The sequence below is a fragment of the Hypomesus nipponensis genome, chromosome 6 (assembly GCF_054491055.1).
Source record: "Hypomesus nipponensis isolate SF chromosome 6, ASM5449105v1, whole genome shotgun sequence".
Taxonomy (NCBI): Eukaryota; Metazoa; Chordata; class Actinopteri; order Osmeriformes; family Osmeridae; genus Hypomesus; species Hypomesus nipponensis.
Genome location: NC_140366.1, coordinates 7,124,245 through 7,149,948, shown reverse-complemented (window position 1 = coordinate 7,149,948; position 25,704 = coordinate 7,124,245). Strand labels below are relative to the sequence as shown.

Sequence of the window (25,704 nt, the reverse complement as noted above, 5' to 3'; positions counted from 1 at the left end):
CCTGGCGTCAATCCTGTCGATACACCGCTAATTACTAAATCAATGAAGCCATGAATTTCCACAGCTGTCACACCCACAGAACCCCAAGAGTCCAATCTCCCTGAGACGGTTCAAATCCAACAAGGTCGACTCCCTCGCCCTCCCGAAAACCTGCCCCTGTCCTCTTTTGCCCTCCCCCAGCCTTCTTTCACCGTCCTCTCTGTCCTCCCACCCCTCCACCCCTCCATCCCCTACTGCTTCCGTTGAGGATTCGTCATCTGTAGACCCAAAGCTCTCTGCTCAGCATTTTTCATTTTTCAGTCAGGCAACGGAAAGGGGAAAAAAAGGACTCCAAACAGGCATTGATTAGTAGGGGGGACAGGGCCTGCCTCGTGAAAAGCAAACTGTCGATACGAGTGCCGCATCTTCACATCAGAACAAACGAGGCCCGTCGCTCCCCGACACTCATTCCACTCCACTTAACACATTTTATTGACAGCCCCTGTTTTCCTAATGAAATGCTAAATATATCTCCCTTGGCTGTGGGGCCCTGGCAGCTACTGTCATGGAGATGGAGAGAGAGCGGGAGCAAAGTGACAATTGCACGGACGCACACGCATGCACACATAAACATACACACGCACACATACACACACACGCACAACCACACACATACAGTACACACAAGGCGTGGGTGTTTGTACACAGGTAGACACACAGCATTTACTCATACAACACACACACACACACCATTGGGGTATTTAATTAAACAGCCATGTTCCTGAAGAGAGTTCCTTTGTCCTCTCTTATCACACACTCTTCATTGTGGAGGTGATCGCCGTCCGAGATAGAAAATCAGCTGACATTTTTTTGGTTTTATTTCTTTGTTTGTTTTAATTACGTGTCAAGTATCTAGATTTACTTGAGATTTTCCATACAGATGTACTTTACGGTCAAGCTCAGGGTTACTGTTCCTGCCATGTATGCCTCATTAATGAACTCATAACAAATAAGATACAAGTATTTATATCCGTTAATACTTCATGAACAGGATGGGTATACATTTGACTATTATAAGGTAGTCATCTCCCATCATAATATTGTAAAAATGCTTTAAATACAACAAAAAAAGAAAATAGAAAAAGATCTGAAGACGTTTGTTAATTGTTAGACTTAAATCAATAAACAGCAAGCCTTTACCAAGTTCATAAAAAGCGAAGCATACCCGAGTTAGCGAGGGCGATGGCCTTGAGGGTGACAAACTCCTCCTTCTCCACGCGGAGCTTCTTGTAGCGGCGCACCAGCGGCAGGATGGCCACATGCAGGTCCAGCAGGGCGGTGAGGCGCGCGTGCTCCTCGTCCACCACGTAGTCCTCCGCGTACACCAGCTCGTCCTCGAAGGGCAGCGAGCGGAACACGATGCTCAGCACCAGGATCTCCATCCAGGCGCTCTGGAGTAGACTCATCTGGTCTCCCAGTGAAAGCGTGGAGAAGCCTACAGGGGAGAGAAAATGAATGGTTTATTACTGGTTGTTTTTGTGTGGTTTTGGTCATGGTTTGTGTTCAAATAAGCATTTTATTGGTTTCTACATCCCTTTTTATTGGTGGAATCTTGTATATTACCAATTCTGAATACACAATTCATCTATTTGAACTGTCTAACTCTCTGTCAATGGAGGGCTCCTACCTGCACTCAAACTTAAACACAGTGACCCCACTACCCAGGAAGCTCTGTGGTCTCACTGGCCCATATGTGTTTTAGGGCCATGTGTGTGTACGTGTGTGTGTGTGTGTGTGTGTATTTATGAATGCCCCCAGAAGAGCCCACTTGAAACGAAGGCCGTCCCCTCCGCAGGGCGGCTTATGGGAAGGACATAAATCAGCAGAGGGTTAAGGCCTTTGAAACGCGACTCCATGCCGCTTTAACCCTCAATCGTCACCGAGGGGCCCCACTCAGTCCTGTTGGCTTTCATTGCCTCGCGGCCCAGAAACAACTACATGAGTACCGACCGAGGCTGCACTCCAGCTACAATAAAACTGAAGTCAAGTGCCATCTTTTTACCAAATGTCAAAGCCTGTGTCAAAAACACAAAGGCAGTGCAACACCTAAAGCTGACTTAAACATTCATGTCTTGAACATGGAAATTAAGCAACCTGCATCATGCCTTTGATTGACAAAAAGTCTCAACTCCATAGCGTGCCATTTTTGTAACCAAGCAATACAACGTATACCTAAAAGCAAACCGTTCCAAATAACAATAGCCTTCCATCTCATTGAGAATAAAACCCATTAACAACCTTGATTGGAAGCACAAGCACAGACTATCTCCATCCTCAACATTTCCACCACATCAAACAGACAGGCCACTGAAAGAATCCTGGCCCCCACAATACTGTGCACTTCTTTATGTTGAATAGGGGTTGATTGCACTATTGACCAGGTCCTTGAATCCACCTCTTGCACTATACAAACCTTAAGAGGTGAGATCGGGACCTGGGGGCAGTGTGGCTAGGAAAAGCTCCACCTCAAAGGTTCTTATCAAGCAAGTTGGGGGGGAAAGAGAGAGAGAGGGAAAGAATGAGAGTGCGGGGGTTCCATTGATTGGTAGATTGTAATCAGCACGCCGAATGTGAGGGGCGAATCGATGAAGGCGCCTGGTCTGACACACGCTACGCTGATGGAGGACGTCCGGAACACATTCAGGAGGAGGTGGCAGAGTTGAGAGGTTTAGAGAGGGGGGTGAATATACTGTATCACACAGATTGATCCTACTTAATGAGAGTTTGATAGGAAAACACATTTCTGTTGCTGAAACCAATGTATATTATATATGTGTATTTATATATTTAATATTTACAGTGTACAGGGTATCTAGCTATTATTTAGCTACTTTACTTCTACTATACACCTGAACACTTGAATTTCCTTCCGGATATGTGAAGTGAATTCAATTGAACTTAAATGCATTTACTGTTGTGGCGTCAATGCTGTAATATAAACGAATACCTACTTTTTCTAAATATTTTTTAAAAGTCATTCTGATCAAATATTTGTCAAAAGATCTTTCTCTCCTGCCTACAATCTTCAGTAAAATAGAAGAATTCCCTTGACATAAATTGGAGGATTTGATTGAAGAGGTGGCTCACACCTCTTTCATTAGACAGATCGTTGAACGTACAAATAATGACCAAACATGAATTATTGCTAAAATTATGTTTGATTATTTTTCATATGAAAAGTGTTGGAATTCTCAGTGGTGTTAAACAAAGTGTGCTATATATATATTGGTTTTATCAATATATTCAGGAATAATTACCGACAATGTTTTAAATTTAATTTGAGATATTCATTAATACCCCCAGAACGTTAAGTACTGAAACAAACAAACAAATAAACAAAGTTGCTTCTAATCCAAGTTGATCCAACATGTAATTTTTTTTGGGGGGGGCGAGAAAAAACAAACTCCACAGCCTCCACTCTCTCCTTCTTATCTCTCTGTCTTGGCCGTGTCTACCCCCCTTTTTCCACTCAATTTACTGAAGTGATGGAGTGACTTCCTGGCTCTCCGGGGTCGCTCGCTGCTCCAGGTGCGGCGCTCGGAGGTGGCTGAGTTAAGTGAAGCTCCGAAGGGGGACTCACCCTGATGAAATATCAATATTTCACCCCCACTGATTTACTGCCGTTTGACCAAACATGACACAATATCGAGCAAGTGGCAGCAGAATGTCTATATCTACCCCTGACATTTCTTCTCCCTGACAAAGAGCATCATGGAGGACCTGCCGCCTACTGTAAGTAAGTCAGCACACCAGATATACTGCATCGCAATATTGGCAGAGACAAGTATCTATTCTATTCTATTCAAGTAAAAACAAAGCACCACATTATGGTAATATATTGTTTGCCCCTGACATTACAATACATTTACTTGCTGCTTATGAAATTTAAGAGACACTCATACACTCTGCTAATAATCTCAAAGAGTAGAATGCAAACACATTTATGGTAGTTTGATTTGTAGTAGCAAACACGATATATATAAAAAACTAAATTATTCAAAAGTATGAATGCGTTGGATTTAAATGGCAGGAAAAAATGGCCAAAAAGCATAGTATAATGAGAATTGGCCTGTGTGATACACTCAGTATCACAGTCTGTGACAGACTGGCCGGCAGTGAAGCTTGAAGCTGTCATAGCTCTGGGTCTAAAGCAGACAGCAGTAGTTCACTCTATTCATTTAGTATCATTACAGGCCTCCTAAGGGCCCTAATGGGTCTAATAAAACGACAGAGGTAATAATGAGACTGGAGGGCCCACATGACTGAAGAGAGGGAACAGACAGACAGGAGAAAGAGAAAGAGGGGAGGGGGGAGGGGGGGGAGGGGGGGGGAGGGGGGGAGCAGGGAAGGCTGAAGGGATGGATAATTCAAACCGATTATTTGATATCTTGTTAGATCATTTCAAAGTTGCACTGTAGGTTCATGTTTAAATACACGTCTGAACGCGTGTGTGTGTGTGCGCGCGTATTTGCGGCTAGGGGGTTGGGTAGGTGCATGTACGAGTCGGGTGCACATGTTGCCCTTTCCACTTGCACACGGGCCAACATGATTTGTGTATGCGTGTATGGGCGTGCGTGTATGTGTGTAAAAGCAGGAGGCACGCATGCAGCTGCACAAATGAGTGTCCACCTCTGACCCTGTGGCAGGCCAGCAATGAGTCCTCTCTCATTTTCACGACAGCGTGTGTATGTGTAGCACCAAATCAATGGCAGGGTGGCAGTGAGTTACAGCACTCCACATGAACATGCTGACCCGAGGCCTTTGTTAGTCACATGCAGTCATGCCAGCCTCTCAACAGTCAGATACTGAGAACCAGACCATTATCCTGTACCCATTCATTCCATGTAGAAAAAAACTACAATTATAAACTACAGTTACGAGGCAATGTAAGATAAGACGGTGAGATTTTCTACAACCTAGGACCAACAAAAGGACTGGAAAATGCTATATTTTGCAGTACAGTTTTAATTTATTACAATGGTCAGACATTGCAGTGGGTGCTTGGAATGAGTTCAACGTTTTTAGCAACAGAAAAGGGCTGGCAAGGCTTCTAAAAATGGCAACAGAATGTATAGATTGACCGGCACATCACACACTGCATATTTTCCTCCTGTCTTCATCCAATAGTTTGGGAGTGACGAGGAAGCGCAATGCTGAGAGTACTGCTGTCCCTTCTCATAATGGACCGATCTGCTTTAATGACACTTATTAGCTCATTGTTAAAGTCATTTTGTGCTGTGGGCTATTGAGTGTAATGGGGAGAGAGGACTGTTTAAGTGCAGGGACCCCCTTTTGTCTTAATCGTCACATCGTGACACTTTGCCCCCGTGTCCCCGGTTAAAACGTCCCCAGAGTGTCACATCCCACTTTTAATGGTTCTGTTCTCCTCTAGTCAGGTCTAGTTGGAATCGCTTGTGGTGAAGCGGATGGATTGTTGGGTATACTTCAAGTAGATTATTCAAAATAGAAATCTCTATCTATCCATTTTTGTGGTACCTCTGCTTTATATTCACATTGTGATGAACCTCACATTAGGCCCATGTTAGTTTGGGTATTTATAAATGTTTTACTCAGAAGAGGGAAACTATACAGACAGTGAGATGTATTGCTGTGATATCTAGAAACACAACGTTCTCTCAGGACCTTAACCCCTAAAGAGACCAGGAAGCGTTAGCTAAGCCACTTGTCCTTTATCCTCAAGATCCATGACAAGAAGCGGGTCAGTGTGGGAAATGGGCATTTGGGTCAGTGGTTCTCCCTCTATTTCTCTCTTATTTCTCTCTCTCTCTCTCTCTCTCTCTCTCTCTCTCTCTCTCATGTCTCTCTATCTCTCTCTCTCTCTGAGAGTAAGTCTGTCCCTGCTGTAAACTCCCTTGGTGCTGATGCAGCAATCCTGCCTCACACGCTCCCAGGGCCCTCGACAGACTAATCTCCTAATCAGACTCCACACCTCCCCTGCGTCCCTACATCATGAACCCACTGGAGTTAAGCACAGGTCTGGGGTCAGCTCACCCTCACCCACTCTGAACTGTATTAATTAGGGCCTCATGGATAATCTGACCCAGGTTCAGCCCTTAGGGGTAACCCTGTGCTCAAGGTAGACCGGAGAGCAAGAGAGCCAGCCACGGATAGGGAATGAAATGCATGCTGGTGGGTATTCCACTGCTGGGATAAAGGGAGAAATAAACTAAATGGTAATATGTATGTGCCAAGTACATTACGTTAAATTATATTCTATTCTGTCATTCTTCATCTACCACCACTTGTGTTGAGTGTGCTTTTGGTGTTGAACAAAAGAAAATGGCAGTGTTTTCAGCACCCTAGTAAAATGTCTTTCAAATCAAGGGTTCTTCTTTCAAAGAGATGAAAGTGAAAGAGATCTAAGCAACTTGCATAACAAAGTCCTATTTAAGCAGGAGTCAACGGGAGGAGACAAGTCCATGAGTATTTCCCTAAATAAATCAATTTTACTGCACAGGCCCTGTGTAGTCTTCTTAAGTATGTAAGAGGATTGCCTTTTTTTTTTTACTCTCTGGATTGAAATGGAATACATTGACATAGGGGAGGCACCCCTCCTCCACCCCAACCCCAACCCCCCGTCCCACACAGTCAAATCAAAGGTTTCAGCTGCTCTCGATTGATTAGATTTTTTGAATATGGGACTGCTGCTCCCCTAGGTGCAGATGAGTAGCAGATGTTAATTATCCTGTGTGTGTGTGTGTGTGTGTGTGTAGGTGCGTGTGCGTGTGAGCGTGTTTGCATATGGAGTGTAGACAAATTTGTGTGTAATTTAGAGACAAAAGAGTGTGTGTGTGTGTGTGAGAGTGAGAGAGAGATAGAAGGAGAGAGAGAGAGAGAGAAATACAGAGAGACAGGAGACATCCTTCACGCCTGGCTTAATTTAGATTGGTGTGAATGAACCCTACGGTCACGGTCCTACCTGGGATATGTTTGGCCCAGCCTATAATGACCACCAGTTCGCGGTCAGCCAGGTCACAAAGAGTGGTCAAGGCCTTGATGTCACCGTCAGGCACAGTGGGGTCTGGCATGGCATAGATCTTCTCTGGCTCCACCACCAAGAGGTGGGACACAATCTTTGTTACTGAGAGAGAGAGAGAGAGAGAGAGAGAGAGAGAGAGAGAGAGAGAGACAGAGAGAGAGAGAGACAGAGAGAGACAGAGACAGAGACAGAGAGAGAGAGAGAGAGAGAGAGAGAGAGAGAGAGAGACAGAGAGAGAGAGAGAGAGAGAGAGAGAGAGAGAGAGAGAGAGAGCAGTGTTATTTCTCTATTCAGCATGAACGAGCCTCGACATCATGGATGAGCTAAGGGTGTGCACTACCTTTAGGGTCATTAATATGGCTAATAAACAGCATAATCATAATTATATTCAAACTCTGGTAATGGTGTGTATGCTAAATAAAATGACCCAGTTCAAGAGGCAAGACAAATGAAGCCATGCAGTTGAGTAACTGCATCTACTATTACCAGGCTGCAGAGGCTAACCCAGTGTGTGGTACTCACATGGCTTCTTGGCTGGGGGGGGAACTGTGAGGCCGAGATAACCCCCATTCTCTGCATCCAATCTCCTCTTGTACTTCTGACGACCCCCCCTTACCCGGTCCAGACGCACACCTGTAAACAAACACATCAAATCAACACTTAAAACACCAAAGCTTAGGTGTAAGGGAGTTTAATTTTGAGTTGTACATTTTATTTCACAATTTAGAGCCAAACCGTGTAGTTCCACTAAGACACACAATACCAGCTGTATAGGTTACACACATCTTCAACCGAAAAATGCAAGTATGCTAACTAGACATAAAATCCACACTGACTGACACATTGAGATGTCTTGTGTCGAGATAAAGTTAGACTTGTGCGAGGCCTTCAAAGAAACACCTTATAATGCTCTATCTATCCCTAACTGACTTCACTAAGCCAAGGGAGAGAGCCTTTGATGAAGTAAGCAAAGAGCTTCAATTGAGTTGCATCAGCGATTGACTGACAGTGCATGATAATCCCATTCATTTAACTGTTCATTGGCTGCTTCTCTTCCATCAACTAGATTGGACATTATAATTTAGCAGCTCGACAACTGGCTAGCATGGATAGTTCAGATTAATTTAATGTCATATCAGGAATATAAAAATAAAGAGTATAAGATAATAAAATATGTTAAAATACACCGTAATGCGTGTTCAAACAGTTTCTTTTTTTCAATTGAATAGGCATACAACTTGGATGTTTTTTTTTCTGCTGTAGGTATTACAGAAAGAAGAATGAATGTAATGTGTTCCATCATTTCTGAGGACCCAGAGTCCTTTACTCTCCAAAGGGAGCTTGTATCGTATTCACAGTCAGGGAGAGCAAACAAACTCTTTTTCTTTTTTTACCACCGCCATGTGGAATAGCGTTGTGAGATTTCCAGTGACTCGTACAAATTCCTTTGATTCCCCTGGAAACAAAGGAATCCGATTAGGATGGTCTTTCAATTTCCTGACACCGACTATCCACTAACCTAATTACCCACAATGCCCAAAGGGAGCATGTTCTTCCCAGCAAACACAGTGAGATCATTTTATGCCTGGCAGATTGGAGCTAAATCGAGAGCCCTTGCCTAACAGAGCCTTTCCATTTGTACGACTTAAGTAATCAATAAGGATTGTAAATAGACTTATCCTTCTGTTTGAAGGAAGGATGTGTTTTTTAATTAATCTGACTGTGATGCCCGAGTTTTAAGCAAACGGGAACTTTCCACACTGTTTGCCCCATTAGTCTTTGTGGGAAATCAGTTTAATTTAGAAAGCCTATAGCAGAATAGTATCTTGAGAAATGTACTTTGTTAAATGACTGTGTAGGTATTTACCTGAGACCTTAATGTCAAAAGACGGCATCCAGACACCAAAGGCGTCAAATTAATACATTTCATGGGAAGGATATAGTAAACCATGAGCCCATATTTCCCAAACCTAAGATACTTGTTATGTTGCAATGTCAATTGCTACTGCGACCCTGACAACCCACACATGCTCGCGCTCGCGCACAAACACGCATGCACACAGCTGCCCCTTTATGGGCCCAGGGTCATGTGACTGCGTGGAACAACAAGCAACCGAACAGCCGGAATCGGAATTTCAAGATCTGCGGGGGCCCGTTTGAACTGGAACATCCAACTGGCCCATAATTAATAGACGCTGACAGGAATTAAGAGCTTGGTGCTAACCAGTTTCATTTTACAGGCCTGCAGCACCAGTGACACAAGAGGCGAGGGAGGCAGAAAAAAACGGAGAGAAGCTGGACGAGACACAAACCGAAGTAAGAGAGAAGGAAGGATGAGGAGGAAAAACGAGGCAGACAGAGAGAGAGAGAGAGAGAGAGAGAGAGAGAGAGAGAGAGAGAGAGAGAGAGAGAGAGAGAGAGAGAGAGAGAGAGAGAGAGAGAGAGAGAGAGAGAGAGAGACAGCGAGAACAACGGAAGGGAATCCTTTTGCCTGAAGCCACTCGTTCATCCTTCTCTCCCACTCTCCCTTCCCTTCCGCCCGCCTCCTCCCTCCTCATCCCGTGTCTGTCATCCCTTTATTCTCTCTGCTTTCCCGTCATCCCGTGAAAGGTGGCAGAAGGCCGCCTTTTCCCATTGGTCCTCAGGGTGTCCGGGTCCAACCACTGGCGGCTTCGCTCGGCCGCATGTGATCCGATCCGATATACTGGGAATCCGACCACAACAAGACAGCTGGACGAGGCCTCGCCGAGGGGGTCTATGGGACGCTGACATCCCGACACATTCCACACCTCGGACAGTTGCCTCATGCCTCCGACCGTGTATTGTGGTCGGAGGGAACTGATGTCCTCGGTTCACTCCGGGGTGGGGTGGGGGGGTCGGGTGGGTGGGTGGGGGGTGGTGGTGGGTGGATGGATGGCGGGGGGGTATGAAAGAGAGGGATGGGGGGCAGACATAGGGATGAGCTCAGCTAGATCTATGCCCATTATACACATGACTGTGTTTTACTGCCGGCTATGAGAAGCAGTCTGGGACGCGGCGTACTGGGTGACGGTCCCATCATTGGCGTGTGCGTGTGGGGGGGGGGCGGGGGTTGCAGGACAGGGGATGAAAGCAGGGATGTTTGCACTGGACTCGTTGCAATCTTTAGGGTCACCTCACCCCTGGCTTCCCTTTCATTCAATAACAATATCGACCCCGGCTACCTTGAAGTGCCTTCCTTGCAAAGCGCCTGTTTTGCTTTGTATCCCCACCAGGATGTGTGTGTGTCCTCCGTGTATGTGTGTGTGTGTGTCTGTGTGCGTTTGGAAGGACACTATTTTCAGACCCTCACCTGTCAGGGGTGCTTCTTTCTAGAGAATGTGTCAGAATGGGCGGGATGGCTAACAGTGCCAAAAGGAGATTAGGAGGACCCTATTTTAGCTGGGAAAAAATCAGGGACGCATCCCCCCCCCCCCCTTTCAAGGCAAACAGGTCCCCACTTCCCCCCCAGCCCTTCTAAGTGCCTCTGCCCCGCCAGACTACAGATCACTGTAAGCATGTGACAGTGTCTGTTGAATCGTGGGGGGTTAGGGATGGAAAGAGTGGAAAGGAGGACTGCAAGGTACTGTAGCAAGATGGCTGCCCACCTGCTTCCCCCCTGAAGGACCGGCAAGAGACAAAGACCAAACTGTTTCTCCCGCTGGTCAGCGACACCCCATCGGAATTTTTTTTTACAGGTTGTTGTTTTTTTCCCCCTCACAATTTGGAGCCTCTGTGTCTTGTGTATTACAAGGGTTGTTGAACCACAACCGCGTTGCTAAGCGGAAACATCTGCATAGCACGAGATGAATGGGTCGATTCGGGCTCCCTGGTGTATTTGTGCGGCGAGCGCTAGATGTGTGGTGTGTATGCTTGTGGGCGCGAGCTGAAAGCTTGTTCCCTGTCACTCGTCAGATGTGATATACACATGGGTGTGTGTGTGTGAACATGGATCCATGTATGTGTGTGTGCGTGTGCGTGTGTGTGTGAGGGGGGGGGGTGAAGGGAGTGTAAGGGGTCAACACCTCATCTAATCCCCCCCTCCCCCCCCCCCCCTCTGAGGAACACGTGTTGGCGTCCGTGTCTGATCTATCACCTGTCAGACAGTGAGGACAGGCCAAACCAGGCTCTCCGGGTGGGCCTGGGGGCCACATGGTCGGTCAACGCCTCTAAAGGCACACAAGGTTGTACGCATGTGTTGACTGATAGGCCGAAACTGTGGGAGACAAAATGACCCAAGTGCCAACAGTTTGTATGTCCACAACACAGCTTGGCATCTTGGGGCGTGCCACTGCGAACGAGATGAACTGAATGCATGCTAATCCTGGACGAGCACTATGTGTATATCACATAAAAACATGTAAAATAATATAATAGCCCACTATTGGCACTATGTCTCAGGTCATAAAGAAATGCATGCTACGTGTTATTTTCATTTTGATGATGTAATCTCGTCATATTGATTCCGTTCTGAACCAAGTGTATTGATCTAGAGGCAGCCCACACGCCCCTGACATTTGGGTATTGCCTTACTAATCTTTGGCTATGTGGCAGGAGAAAATCAGACCTGCGATGCTAATCAGCTAACAACGTCCTCTCAGGAAAGACCGCTGCTGAGGCGTTTCTGTGGCTGGCGAGAGGGCATGGAAGCAATCCAAGGAGCCAAAATAGTCTGGCGGTGTACGCTCATCCATAACATTACAACAGTGCTGGAAAATCTGCACCAGTGGCCTTCAAGTACTATCTACAATGTTAGCAAGCTAATTAGCGAGAGCTAACTTCCTTAGGAAAAATGTGTATATAAATAAATAAATGACCCAATCTGCAGAGACTGTTGTGCGTATTTAACACTTAATTATTATTATCTCTAGAACCGAAAAGAAAACTAAAACAAGTGGATTACAATTATCAAGCTATTATAATGTTATGTTAATGGATCAGTTTAGCTCATTTGATTCAACACTTGAAGTGACATTCAAAGTTATAAAATGTATACAGTACAATTTTTTTTCTTTTAATTGAAAGATTCTACAATACATTGTGATTAGACGGTGAATGACAGCGGAACCTTCCAGCAGGTCTTTCTGATGGGAGCTACTGGCACAGAGAGCTGGCATGAGTGAGCAGCACCATACCTCCTTCAAGTTATTATTATGGCATGATGTTTCCACTGGCCTGGTGACCTTTTACCAGAGTGAGCCTTAGTGTGAGGGGCCAGTGAGCATGGCCTGTCCTTACCAAGTCCTCTCAGAGCCACACAGGAGAAACCTGATTTTGAAAAATAAATTTGTAATCCGCAATGTCTACCGCCAGCCTCATTGATTTTGCCCTCACGCAACAACACACACACAAAGGCACACGGACGAGCACAAAAGATGACACACGCCCAAGCCGCACGTACACACACACACACACACTTCCTGACCTTGCATTAAGGAGACCGGAGATGCAGTTCTCACCGCTGCCGTCAATTGCTTATTTACCGATTTTGATTACGTTTGATCACAATCCTGGAGGATCGGTGCGAGGGGTGAGAATGGGGGGGGGGGATATGTGTGCATGTTGGAGGGCCCCAAATGGAGGTCACCACCACCCCCTTCCATGCTCTACTTGCCTCCACTCCTCTCGACATTCAAACCTGCCAGAAAGGTTCCCAGAATGCTTTGCTGGCGCCACCTTTGAGGGGCGACAAGGGTGGTCAGTGGCTAGCGGTTAGCTCAAGGGGGTGGTGCCACCAACACTAGACAGACCCCAGCAGCTGGGGCTTTATAAATCAGGACCCCATGCTTAGAGGGGCTTATATAAGCTCCTGGTGGAAATATTAAATACATTTAGAAACATTGATATCTGCTCTCATAAGTTCTCTCAGCACCTCGCAGGGGCGCATGGTATTCCACGCGATACTATGTCAGACATACAGGACCAGGGACTTTTGTTGGGTATAGGGGGTGGAGTAAACCTCACTGAGCATGGTGAAATTCTTTGGGAAAATTCATGGTATTTTCAAGGTTTAATTGAGCTTTTTCTCTCGAAATATAATTAAACATCTAGAATGTGGATATATTCAGTGACCAATATAGGTTACAACTTCTAACTATGCTTTTCTTAACCATATTCTGTTGCCCTTCCAACTCGCCATTTGTCTCAAGTCTTACATTTCTCCATACACGGCACCTGCAGGTATCGTCCACGACCCCATCATTCCTTTTTTCCATGACCACACCAGGCCTCCTGCTTGACAGTGATCTCGTTACAGGAAGTAGGGCAAATCCGAATCCCACACAGCCACTGTGATCGACCCCCCCGCCATCTCCCCGGGCCCCCGTGTCTGCGAGGGGGCCACAACACGCTTCGCGATTAAATGTCATCTTTCCTTTTAATTGAATGCCGTCATTTTCAGAGAATCGCCTACCACCGTACGGTGCTCAGCAGCGGAAGGGAGGGGGGAGTGGGGGGGGGGGGGGTGGTGCACGGAGTCAAATTCTCTTTGCACTCCAATTGTACGCATCAACGGCTTAGCGTCGCTTGCCATGGACAATACACGGCAATTCTTCTCCTAAGCATGCGCTAATAGTTTGAGCTTTATTTCTGAGGCAACCTTGTTTATTTTGGCTGGTGGACAAAGCTGTGGGATGAGATGTTTGGTGTGGGACGGAGACATCAGACTGGGGATGAGGCGAGAGAGTGGATATCGGAGAAGTTGGTTTTATAAATAGGACGGTTACGACAGGACAATAGCAGACGTTGGTCCTATTTTCTGTTGACACACACACACACACACACACACACACTGCAATGCTGTTAAAGATGAGTTATATTTGTGGAGGTCTATCAAGAACTTGACACACAATCCTACCCCACAAACTGCCCTGCGGTTAACTGTGCGAGTCAATGAGATAATTTGTGTGGAAAGTGTTCAGTGTTTCAAACATGTAGAAATGTCTACACGTGTCTGTTGAGAGAGTTCAGCTTCTTTTTCATTCTTCAATGACCCTTAAAATAATGTCCCTTCCCAAGGCCCAGTTAACATAAATTATTCCTTGTAAAATTATAAAATAGCTATTTAAATATCTAAAAATGTTTATAGATGTTGAAATGAAAGTACCCGTACCCATAGTTTGTTGAGTTATATATATGAGTTATATATATATACGTATAAACAGCTTACGTATAAACCCTTACATATATATATATACATATATATATGTAAGTGTTTATATACATCAAAGGCAAACTGTTTCAGCGAACCAGAGAAAGGAATCTACCTGATCCACCAAGCTAGATTTTCCCCATTGAATGACTACCCCCCACCTGCCCCACCCACCCCCCCTCACCAAGGGAGAAACATAACACACACAGGAAGTGAGTTGGGATGTTCGGAAAGCATTTAGCAGATCAATATGCTGGGAGGGAGCACGGGGGGGGGGGGGGGAACAGCGCGAGAGAGTGAGAGAGAGAGAGAGAGAGAGAGAGAGAGAGAGAGAGAGAGAGAGAGAGAGAGAGAGAGAGAGAGAGAGAGAGAGAGAGAGAGAGAGAGAGGGAGAGAGAGGGAGAGAAACACAGAACCCAGAGGAGTGAACTCTCGGGGGAACGGCACTGTGCTTTTCAAGAGTACTGTTACACTTCTTCTATCTCAGCCAGACGGGCCGGCAGGATCGACCCACTCAGCACATTTCCTGCCCCTGGCCAGGCCGCGCTCTGTCTCTGAGAGCCTGCAGACGAACCCAGCGAGGAGGTAAACACTGCAGATGATGTCACAACAGTGTTTCCCTCTCTCCGGCTGCTGACAACTGCCCCATCTCCTCGCTGGGCAACGTCTAGCCTCCCCCACAATTAGGTGGATCGTCCCGTGACAACGTCACAGGGGAGGCACCGAAAAGTCCCACAGAGGTTTTTTTCTGGAAGGGCTTCTAAGGCAGATCGACTTCCTCGACCTGCCACTTTCTAAAAAGATGATTTGAGTGATAACACCATGGTCTAATCCCCACAATCTATTGTTGCGGTCTATCCATGTCCTCCCAGCCACATCTACAGACACTGAAAGAAGAAAAGGGATTATGGACGGAGAGATGACGGCGTTAGAGACTCACCTTCTTTCAGCATGCCCACTTTGAGGCACTTCATGAAGCGACAGGCCTGGCACGACTTGCGTCTCCTCTTGGTGATCTCACACTCGTTGGTGGCCGGACAGCTGTACTCAATATTTCCTGCAGAGGACGATGAAAACATTCAAAGGTCGTGGAGGCCCCCATTGGTATTCAATGGATGTTATAAGGGATGACAAAAGTCCTTTTTTGTTGTGTGAAGGAAAAAGGAATACACATGCATCCCTGCAAGCATGGATGTCCGCATGCACATATTCACTCAGCCGAGTGCGCGTAAACACAGAGGGCGCGCGCGCCCGTACAAACACACACGCGCTCACTGTCCCAAGGTGATCTCGGGTGACATTCCTGAAGGAGGGTATAGTGGCATTTTGATGGGACACGTCGAAAGCACGTCCCTGCCCCCTGCGTCCCACTCCCACTCCAATCCTCCGATAAATTAGCTTCATTAATGCAGAGCGTCCTCTCAGCTAGCTTCCCCACAACCTCTCCCAACCCCTCCTTCGCATCCTAAAGGACGACGGGTAAGCCCCCCACCCCCCCACTTTCTCCCATCAGCGGAAGACAGTTAGAAGACGGACACACAACTGAGCACTCTGCATAATGTTCTCCAACTAAACCAGGCCCTGTTGTAATGGTGCCAATCTTTATGCCCTGTATCATGTAGCGAAAGACTCGATGCATTATTCAACTCTGTCTCGGCACATCTTGGCTCACAATGGAAGAACAAAACAAAAAAAAAACATTCCGTTGCAACATAATCATACTGTCCAAAAAACAGGCAGAAACGCAGACATATCCGCTTCGATGTAACAAAAGGATGAGTCTTTTATTGCACTCCCTTCGACTTCCCAGCAAAAACGACTTGTTTTGGATTCTAACTGTGCTTCTGAAAAAGTTGACATGACCTCCGAGAATCAATGACAAATCCACAAAGTCCCCATCCTTTGATTGAGCATGTAAGTGATTTCCCCAAACACCAAGTATATATTAAAGGTTCCTAAAAAAAGCTAACCAGGTGCCATTTACTGTATATCTGCCAGTGCCTCCCAGTTGGTCAAGGAGAAGGTGCCAACATTTGTCAGGATCCCTGGCATCAAGGGTGGCATTGAGGTCACATGCACAGCATGGGGGCTGTGGCTTTATGCCAGCTGGTTGGCAGAGATTGCTGACAGAGTTTGGGGTGGGTAAAGTCATTTAGAGAGGTCTAAGCCAAGGGAGTTTTACATGAGTCAAAAACACTGTTGGAGTTAATCAGGGCATCTAGAGAACAAAAGGGTTTTTCGAAACCTCCGTTTCTCTCTCACATGGTTGGCAACAAATATATTCTGAAAAAAGGTAATGCAAATACATTAATAATAATTAAAAATATATATATATCTATATAAGTGTATATGTATATATGTGTGTGTGAATTAGTTTCACTATTTTGTTAATCAGTCATTTCATATGAAAGACATAGATGTGAAGAAACACTTACGCAATTAGAGATGGTCTGCCAAACACTAACAAAACAGAAATACACACACCTGATAAGAATTTCAAACCAGTCCTGTATTGTCAAATGTATTTCTTAAAAGGTTTACGCTCGCAGCATCCTTAATCAATCCTTGATCACCTCCTGTTCTACCCTCAGAGGGCGTCTCGCCCCCCAACCTCCTACATTTTTTTTTCCTCTTTTATTTTCCCGGGAAATGTTGATATATTATTATGCTATGCTATTATCCATTACCCCACCCTCCCCAAAGCACCCCCCCCCCCCTCTCGTCTCTAGCTGGACCTCTCCTTGTCCCCCTCCATTGCGAGGTCGGGACCCGCGGTTCCTGATTACCATTCCATTAAAGGGCCTCTTCCCTCCGATGAGTGCCCCCTCGTTCCCCCTCTCCTCTGATTTAGAGGAGTTCTCTGTGTCTCATTCCTATCCCCTTCCTCTGTTATTGCCCCCACCTCCTCACACCGACGCCACGTGCCTGAGCTCCTAATTGGCCTCGGCCTCCTTCCCCAGAGGGGCGAGCCGACCCCCCCTTTCCACCTCCACCAACCCCCCCCACCCCCCCCCCCCCACCGCCACCGTTGACTTTCTCCCAGTGAAAAGCCTGCTTCTTAATTACAGTCGCCCCTTCAACGCTGATCGTTATTGACGGAAAAGTCCCGGCGCTCGGGACGAATGACGGACAGATTAGGTCCATTAGGGTGGTCCGTCGTCCAGGCAGGAGAAGAAGAATGGAAAAGGAGGGGGGGGGATTTGTGGACGGATAACGCAAAGCCTCTGACAAAGGCCGCTCGCGACCTATGGCCAGGGCGGCCCCTATCGTCTTTTTTCCGGGTTTTTTTGCCTTTGCGATACTGTGTGTGTAGGGCTCGGGGAAGATGTATGCAATGTACACACGCTAAACATCTAGACTGCATCTGTAGTGTCTGGAGCGTTGAAAAGACTATGGATACCTTAACTTCATTATCCTTCATTTTATAGATGTCTAATGTCAAATATCTGATTATGCCATTCACATCAGGTCATTCTAAAACTCCAAATAAGGTACAGTACAAATCTGTAGAAAGGTCTGATGCTCCAGTTTTGGTCAAAAATGCTGCAGATACGCACATTTATTCTGGATATTATGTCAGTTTGACAGATTAGTTTGGAACATTACACACATGGCAAAAGCGATGCCAACGGGGCAACTCACATCAGATTTCGAGTCTCTGCCTTAATGCCCTCAGTAGACATTAATAATCATATTAGTATTAGTGCCCAGGGTATGGGACAGGTATCAACGTATGGTCACACATGCCTCACAAGGAGCTGTGTACTGATCACATTCACAATGATATCCTCCTGATCATATCCCTCCAAATAAAATGTGTAAATTGAGTTTTGACTTTGAATTTAATCCTTGAAATTAATGAATAAAAATGTTGTTTGGGTCTGCTTGCTAATAGGATGATTTTAATGAAAATTGCCTACTTTTTCTTCTACTTAAGTGGCTCTGAAGTGGCTTGACTAAATGTTGACTCATGTCACCCTAGACTTAAAAACACACAAAAGAACTGCTGACTAGATATAAATATTGAGTGTCGGGCAAGCTGGTGAACTATTGAAAGGTCAAACAAAGAAAGGGACAACTACCTTGTATCGTCCTCTTGAAAAACGCTTTGCAGGCCTCGCAGGACGCCACTCCGTAGTGGTACCCCGAGGCGATGTCACCGCATACGAGGCAAAGCCTCTTGGGGATGGCGTTGAGCATGTACTCGCACTTGATGGGCGAGTCGTCGGCGACGCCGCCCGAGCACTCGTCGTAGCGCCTGAGGCAGGCTCCGCCCCCTCCCAGCATTCCCGGGTTGAACATGGGCGGCGAGTCGAGGGCGTGCGAGCGTCCGTTGGGGCCGTTGATGTAGCCGCCGCTGGCGTCGGAGTTGCCGCTGGGGCTGTGGTGGCTGACGGTGTCGACGAGAGAGGAGGAGGGACTGGACGGTTCGGTTTTGATGTAGGAGCCACAGCTGGAGGACAGGTGGCGGTCCTCTGAGGGCATTCTGGTCAGCAACCTGACGAACACAGGACAAAGACACAGACAGCGTCACTCTCGGTATCTTTATTTAAGTCCTGTGAGCGAGCCTGTCCCAATAAAAGGACACTTTTCGGACGAAAAGTTTTTCTCATCGGATGAAGGAAGAGTGCCTTCGTTGGTGCATGTGAATATCAAACAAACATTCGAATCAGAAGACATATGTTGGTTCTGAGGGTCAACTAAACGGGCCACGCTATTGTGAACACGAGATTTGACCCGAGAATGAGAGAGCGACCAATGAAAGAAACCTGTTAATGGATAAAGAAGTGTCTCTTTCAGTAAGATCATGGGTTCTACGTGAGCAGATCGATGGTCATGGTTCAACAGTGGCTGGTGCTGGGTTACCACAAAGGAGAGGGAGAAGTTCAGGGACTGGATGGGGGGGGGGGCATGTCCCAACCTGACTAATGAACTCTGTGGTCTTATCAATGATGCCCCTAAGACTCCAGCAAAAGGCTTAAATATAGCTTAAAGACGTCACCCACTATCTCTACGTGTGTATATATAGACATACAGTGTGAGGTCATCAGGTCCAGACAATATCTGCAGAAGGAGATAGCCACCTCCCCCCGCCCCTGGGCACAGATCAGATCTATCGACCCAAGCTCTCCTTCCTTCCTGTTTCTGATGGGGCATGAATAAATACCCCCCTGACCCGCCCCCCTCCCTCCTACAGTCCAGACATATCTTATGCATTTTTAATCAGATCGGACTGTTAACACAGTTTTAGACAAAGATACACTACATTTTGGTGGGCTTGATTCAAAGACCGTGGTGAATGAAAGACTCACAAGGCTCCAGGTGAATCCAGTTGGTAATCCACTCACACCAAGCAAATTGTGAGGGCATGTTTTGTCTACTGGAGGGAGTCAGGAGAGTGCCGGCAATCTAATGGTTAATACATCATTCTGGATTCCTCTGCAGCCCAATGGAGGGATTCCCTATAGAATTGTACATTGTGGCATATGTAAAAAGTAGTTCATTCCTCACTTAGCGCAAAGTAACACTTGGGAGATGTTTTTTTGTTACATTTAATGGAAATTTCTAATGGTCCCCTTTAAATCTGTTGGAATGAAATAATGGCACGACGAGCCCAACCAATTCTTTCCAGACAGAAATAGCTTCTGCTTTACTTTCATAATTTGGTCCACCCCCACCCTCCCACCCCAACTACGTCCTCCTCCCACCAAGTGGTACAGCGTGTTCTGGGCGCAGGTTTTTGTATGGCTCGGTTTTTACCGCCCCCTTCTCCCCCCACTCCCCCTTTATCCCGGTATTCAATGGAAGTGTGTTTGCTCCTCCATGCAGAAAACAGGCACAAGCCGAGCGGGCGCGAGACGTGAAGGTCACCTGGCTTTCGCCGTTTCCGCCTTTGCTCTGAGGTCCGGTTCCGAGTGAACCGGGGCAGAGCACGGCGTGGCCGAGCGGGGCGTGGCCGAGCGGGGCTTTGTCCGCCCCTGTGAAGGACGTGAAGGCTGACACGTGTCACGCTACCCCTCCAACAGAAAAACCCACCAGAATGAACATTTTGTTCCAAATAAATGACAGGGACACAGGGTCAAAAATGTCAAAAACCACGGTATCAGTGACTGCGCTATAATGCAGGTGAACTGCGCCGGTGTGCAAAACACAGGCCTCAGTGTTTACAATTAAACTGTTAGTTTCATTTGCGAACTAAATGTGTGTGTGTACACAGTATCTGAAAGACAGGGGATGTGTGTCAGTGTTGGTGTGTGTGTGGGCTTGCGTGCAGGCTTCACCCTGGCAGCGTTGAATATCCCCCTTGCATAAATTCAGAATCTCTCTCTCTAAACCATGAAATGTACTTTCCAAACTGAGTATTTAAGAGTGAGCACAGCAAAAGTCTAAAAATGACTTATAATCTCGAAAAGAAAAAAAAAAACCTCTCAAACACAGATTCGAACATGGAGCACCATGACACATGAAGGGTTAAAATCAGCCCCCTAGCCCCCATCTTGGTTCCCCAATATATTTATCCACGGAGGGGAAATGTTATTGTTAAGGGTTAAGCTTGTAGTGCGGAACAAGGCGTAAATCAGGACGGCAAACACACGCTTGAACATGAAGTACAGGGGGACAGAGGCAAGGAACCATGCATGAAATTAGTTCATTAATCTTTCTATGATAGGCTGTCCTTGTTTGGGGCAAACTCTATCAGCTTTAAAACTGGCGACCCTTTTCGTTCTGACACAAGAGATTGTAATGTTCATCAGGCGCATGGCTGACTGGAACAGGGTAGAACTGTGGAAGGGGAGGGAATAAGGCTATGTTTCTCTTTGGATGGCACTGGGTAGAGGTAGCAACACAGTGATATGACAAAGACAATGACATCCTGTATCTGAAGCTGCACACTATGCAGAGCTACTTGTACAGGCTCCTAGCAATAACTTGAATTTGTGAGACTGATTCCTTAAACCAAATGGCAACCAAGCCAACAAAAATGATTGTATTGTGTTTATTGTTTGAGGTAGAAAAATAAGTCAAACCCTTTTATCTTTTAAGTCTGCTGACTACACAGACATCTACAACAACACACATTATACACACTATTTTATCTAAAAGCATTAATAAAAACTACACATGCAAAACTATAATATTATATATGTAGCTATAGCTACCTGTAATTGAATTACACATACACAACCACACACATGCACACACACAGCACTTTCAGCATCTGGTCCTTCCAATGTCATTGCCACAAGGAGAGATTGCATAGATTTCCCACATGGATGATGTCTCCTTACCTGGAACATCAACCCCCATCTACATACACATCCACCACCTCTGTCAAGCTGCACTTGCAGCAAAGTCAAACACACCCCTAACCGCCTTCAAAAACGAGGAGGGTGGGGGGTGGGGGGCAAAAAATTAAACGAGTAATGACTTAGTCCGTCATTGGGAATCAGAGAGGGACTCGTGAGGGACAGTTACGATATTGATTTCATAAATAAACAGAGATGGCTCATCGATCCTAACGTTATTTAGCATTTCAATTACTGCCTAGAAACATTACCTTCAAACGGGTGCGCTCTCCATAGTAATAACAAACCCTGATGATCACAGGCTAGCCCCAGTCTGGTGCAAATTGGCTTTTCTTTCTTCCAAATGTGTAAACGACACAACTTTGCATTTACCTAATGACATTAGGGCATGGACTGAATTTCAAGTAAGGATCAAGCAGATACAGTAAGTACTTCGGTCAATTGACGCTATGCAAATGAACATGATAAAGAGGGATTAACTTCACAATGTGTTGCGTCGTAACAGGCGTAGTAGGCCCATTAAATCAAGGACGATAACCCACTTTCAGTGCTCTGATGTAATGGGCCTCTGTGTGTGTGCGCGCGTGTGTATGTGTGTTCACAAGATCAATAAAACAAACTCAACTCCATTTCAATTCTCCATTTCGAGCTTGCTCTCTGAGGTAGGCTACGTCGTTACCCAGCCTTACAGAAAACGGATCTGACTGAATACGACCCATAGACAGGGGAGCGCTCACACTCTGATGAATTCAAAGTCCTTGACAGCATGCCTAAAGGATATATCTACATCAAGAAGGGGGGTCACGACATGTAATGAAGTTATTTCTCCGCCAATGCCGTAGCGCGCACACACAACGCTCTCTCACAAAGCTGTACAGTACCAGCGCCGTAGCAGCCAGTGTCATTAATAAACATGTCACTCGGTGACTGGGAAAGACAGGGGAACGGGGCGCCACAACAAAAAAACACCACTTTTCCACCACCTGCTCTCTCCCTGTCCATCAGTAAACTCTAAAATTTGGTTTCCCTTCGCACGGGTTACTGTTACTTATAGCAGTCTCACACAGCTTCCGTTTAGGTTCCTGTATCAACCAATGAGCTTAATGAATGAATGGATCACTCCCTCATGGATAGGGGATCGCATTTTTACTTCCTTTTTTGCTCTCATATGGCTTTGGAGATACTTCAATATGGATGTTGCCCTCTGTAAAGTGGATAGGGAGTTGAACTGAGCTGGGAGAAACCAAGATGGATCCTAGCAATGTGATCTATGTACACTGCCAGTGACTCCTTAGGTCAATTCTGTGCCCCATTTGCCAAGGGTGAGACAGGAGTTTACACTGATGAAGTCAGATAGACTCACCAACATAGCACAGATGGTACCATTTTGGCATTCAACAGAGACTGTAAACAGGCTGTTGGGTGACAACAAAAATAAATGTTTTTAAATTCAGTAGGCCTATACCAGTATAGCATATCCCTGCAACATCTCCATCTTCGTCTGATTCCAAATGGCATTAAAACTGGAAAACTGCAACACACATACAACTAATGTATTTAATACCATATTGTATATTATCGATTGTCATATTGGATTTCTGCTCTTATGTTACTGCTGTTTCCAGTCCTAATCCTAAAGTTAAGTACAACACAATCTGAGCAAGATCCATTTCAGGTATGTGTGATGTTGGGCAAACTCATATTACAGATAGGTAATACTGCCTTACGTAGTGTAGATCTATTGACTTTTTAAAATTAATAATGTGCTATATTTGGTTTGACAGTTTTCAAAACAGCTCAGGATTAATGGAGACAGATTTATTTAAAAAATGTATTTATTTCTGCCCAGTTTGCTATTCGCAGTGTGTCCGCCAGAAGGCCACAGATCCACAAACCGCTAAATCTGCTATCCATTATATTATTATAGTCATCATCATACATATCTATCATTTCTGAATAAAGAACAGTTTTCTAAATTGAATAACGATGAGATACTTTTAACAGACACAGTCAGGTGTTCCATAATATCATAGGGCTGTTTGATGATATGCTGTCTCTAAAATTAGGTCCCAGGTTGGAATGTGATTCCCAGTCTTGTGTCTCTCTGTGTGTGTGTGTGTGTGTGTGCGTGCGCGCGTTTCCTGCAGCTGTATTCCAAGACTGTCTGCTGGGTAAGGGCACCTGTATAGGAACACTGAGTGGAACCAGAAAAAATGCTGCATGGGTCTGTTTGGAAATTTCAGGGACAGTATGACAAACAACACTGGTGACTGTAACCTAAAACCCTAGAGTCCCCAGCTCAGTCACAGAAGGGTAGAATACAACGCAACGTCCTACATTTTGGCCGTTCGACTGTCCCTGAACTCAAGTGATAAACATGACAAGCACATGCCAGATCATCACAGAGGAATTATGAGGTGGTTTGAAACCTGATTCATCTTTACGAACAAGATCAAACTGATTTGTGGAGATGGAAATAACATTCATGGGAGAGCCCTTTAAGGGATTTATGCTACATCACAAATACCATGCAGAAATAGTGAAATCTCTACGTAGATTCCAAATATCCTACGTTACATTTCTGTAATTGATTGACTTCCCTAATGACACTGCAGTATGGAAATATCAAAGTCAATTGACAAGCTTCTAACATTATATTTCACCCATGAATGGACCTCTCATGAACAGAATGTGTGAGCGTGTGAGAGAAGACACCTATTAGCTCTCTTATCCCCTGTCAGAGGGCGTAGCGTGAGAGGTGGGCATTACAGACATTGAACCTCTATCCTCAGGCTCATAAGGTGGGAAAAAATCCCCCATGTTAGGATTAAGTATATTCTGGGGTATGGGTCACCTCGTAAACTGACTACAATCCATCTGCAGAAGAGGTCAGATGTGCATCCTCAAAGACCGAGCTTCACCCAAGTCCAGGGTTTGCGTGGTCACATGGTCCGGGACAACTGGTGTAGGAGCTTCAACTCTGGGAAGCTCAAGTCAAACAATAAGCGATACTAAGAGAAATAGGAGAAAACTCCTACTGAGCTCTACTGTTGTGTGTGTGTGGGTTGGTTTATTTAGCTCTTTACCCACACTGGAGTGTGAAAATGTTCAGCGCATAAGTAAATTCTGGCAACATAATATAAAGGTTCCATGAACTATCATGTAAGTACATAGCAATACAGTTTGGTAACCACATTGTAGGTACACATTCAAGTTGATTGGTCAATAAGCACACTTAAAGAAGTCCAATCCGTTTTTTTGTGGCAGTACTTCCTCGACTGAGACATGACACATGGTCGTACGGACACACCTAAAGCGCAACACTGAGGGATAGGGGGCACATGAAGAGCTGGTACAAACTCAACACCATGCTCCTTTCATCAATCATTCCTCCACCCCCCCTTTCCCCCCCCCCCCCCCCCATACACACACACACTCGCTTGCTTATACCTCACTCACTCTTTTGCCAGATAGAAACCGTGTGCAAACACATATCACACATACACCTCAGCGCCGGGTCACCCCAGTGTAGCAAAAGTGGCAGATCTCTCACGTAAATAAAAGCTTCAGTGGTTACAGCTTCATTTCTGTCATATCTGTTCATATCTGTAGTCAAAATAATACAATTGAACATATATAGTGTATATCACATACTGAACATATATTATGAACAAATATGTACCGTGCAGGTGCTGCACAGGTACTGATATATTACACTTTCATTACTGACTATGTACAAAAGGAAATACGCTTGTTATGAATACATTTATGTAAGTATAGTTATTTCATTTTGTCATGAAACATCATAATAAAATTCACAAAGGTGTTAGATTGTTGTCCTATTTAACAGTATTTAAGAGTTTAACAGCATATGCTGTTTTGAGATGAACACAGTGTGAAACCATAAAAAGGATGCATGGCTAGACATGTCATAGGGCCGGCCTAACACACAATCAAAGTGACTGAGACCTTTTAAATAGAGTGTTCTGAAGTTCTGAGAGAATTGAACCAAATTACATTTTGTGACAAAAGAAATTACCCATTGTTGGTTCATCAGTGTTTGTTCACCTTGTGGACAAATCTTGTGTCAATCTTTTAACCCACCAGAGCGTTTTATAATCACAGACCATGGTAATACAGTTTAAGCCCACAGAAACACAAATATTGTTATTTAAATATCAATATCAATA

The 25,704-nt window shown here is 45.4% G+C and overlaps 1 protein-coding gene across 1 annotated transcript in view; it reads right to left on the bottom strand.

Moving 5' to 3' along the window:
* Positions 1-25,704, bottom strand: part of LOC146286794 (steroid hormone receptor ERR2-like) — a 34,182-nt gene that overhangs the window by 6,079 nt on the left and 2,399 nt on the right. Inside the window, exons 2-6 of the mRNA XM_084699997.1 lie at positions 18,290-18,705; positions 15,148-15,264; positions 7,562-7,672; positions 6,980-7,141; positions 1,205-1,474 (exon numbers count right to left, since the gene is read on the bottom strand). Of these exons, the coding sequence (XP_084556123.1) occupies positions 1,205-1,474; positions 6,980-7,141; positions 7,562-7,672; positions 15,148-15,264; positions 18,290-18,705 (1,076 nt within the window). The remainder of the gene's footprint in view (positions 1-1,204; positions 1,475-6,979; positions 7,142-7,561; positions 7,673-15,147; positions 15,265-18,289; positions 18,706-25,704) is intronic.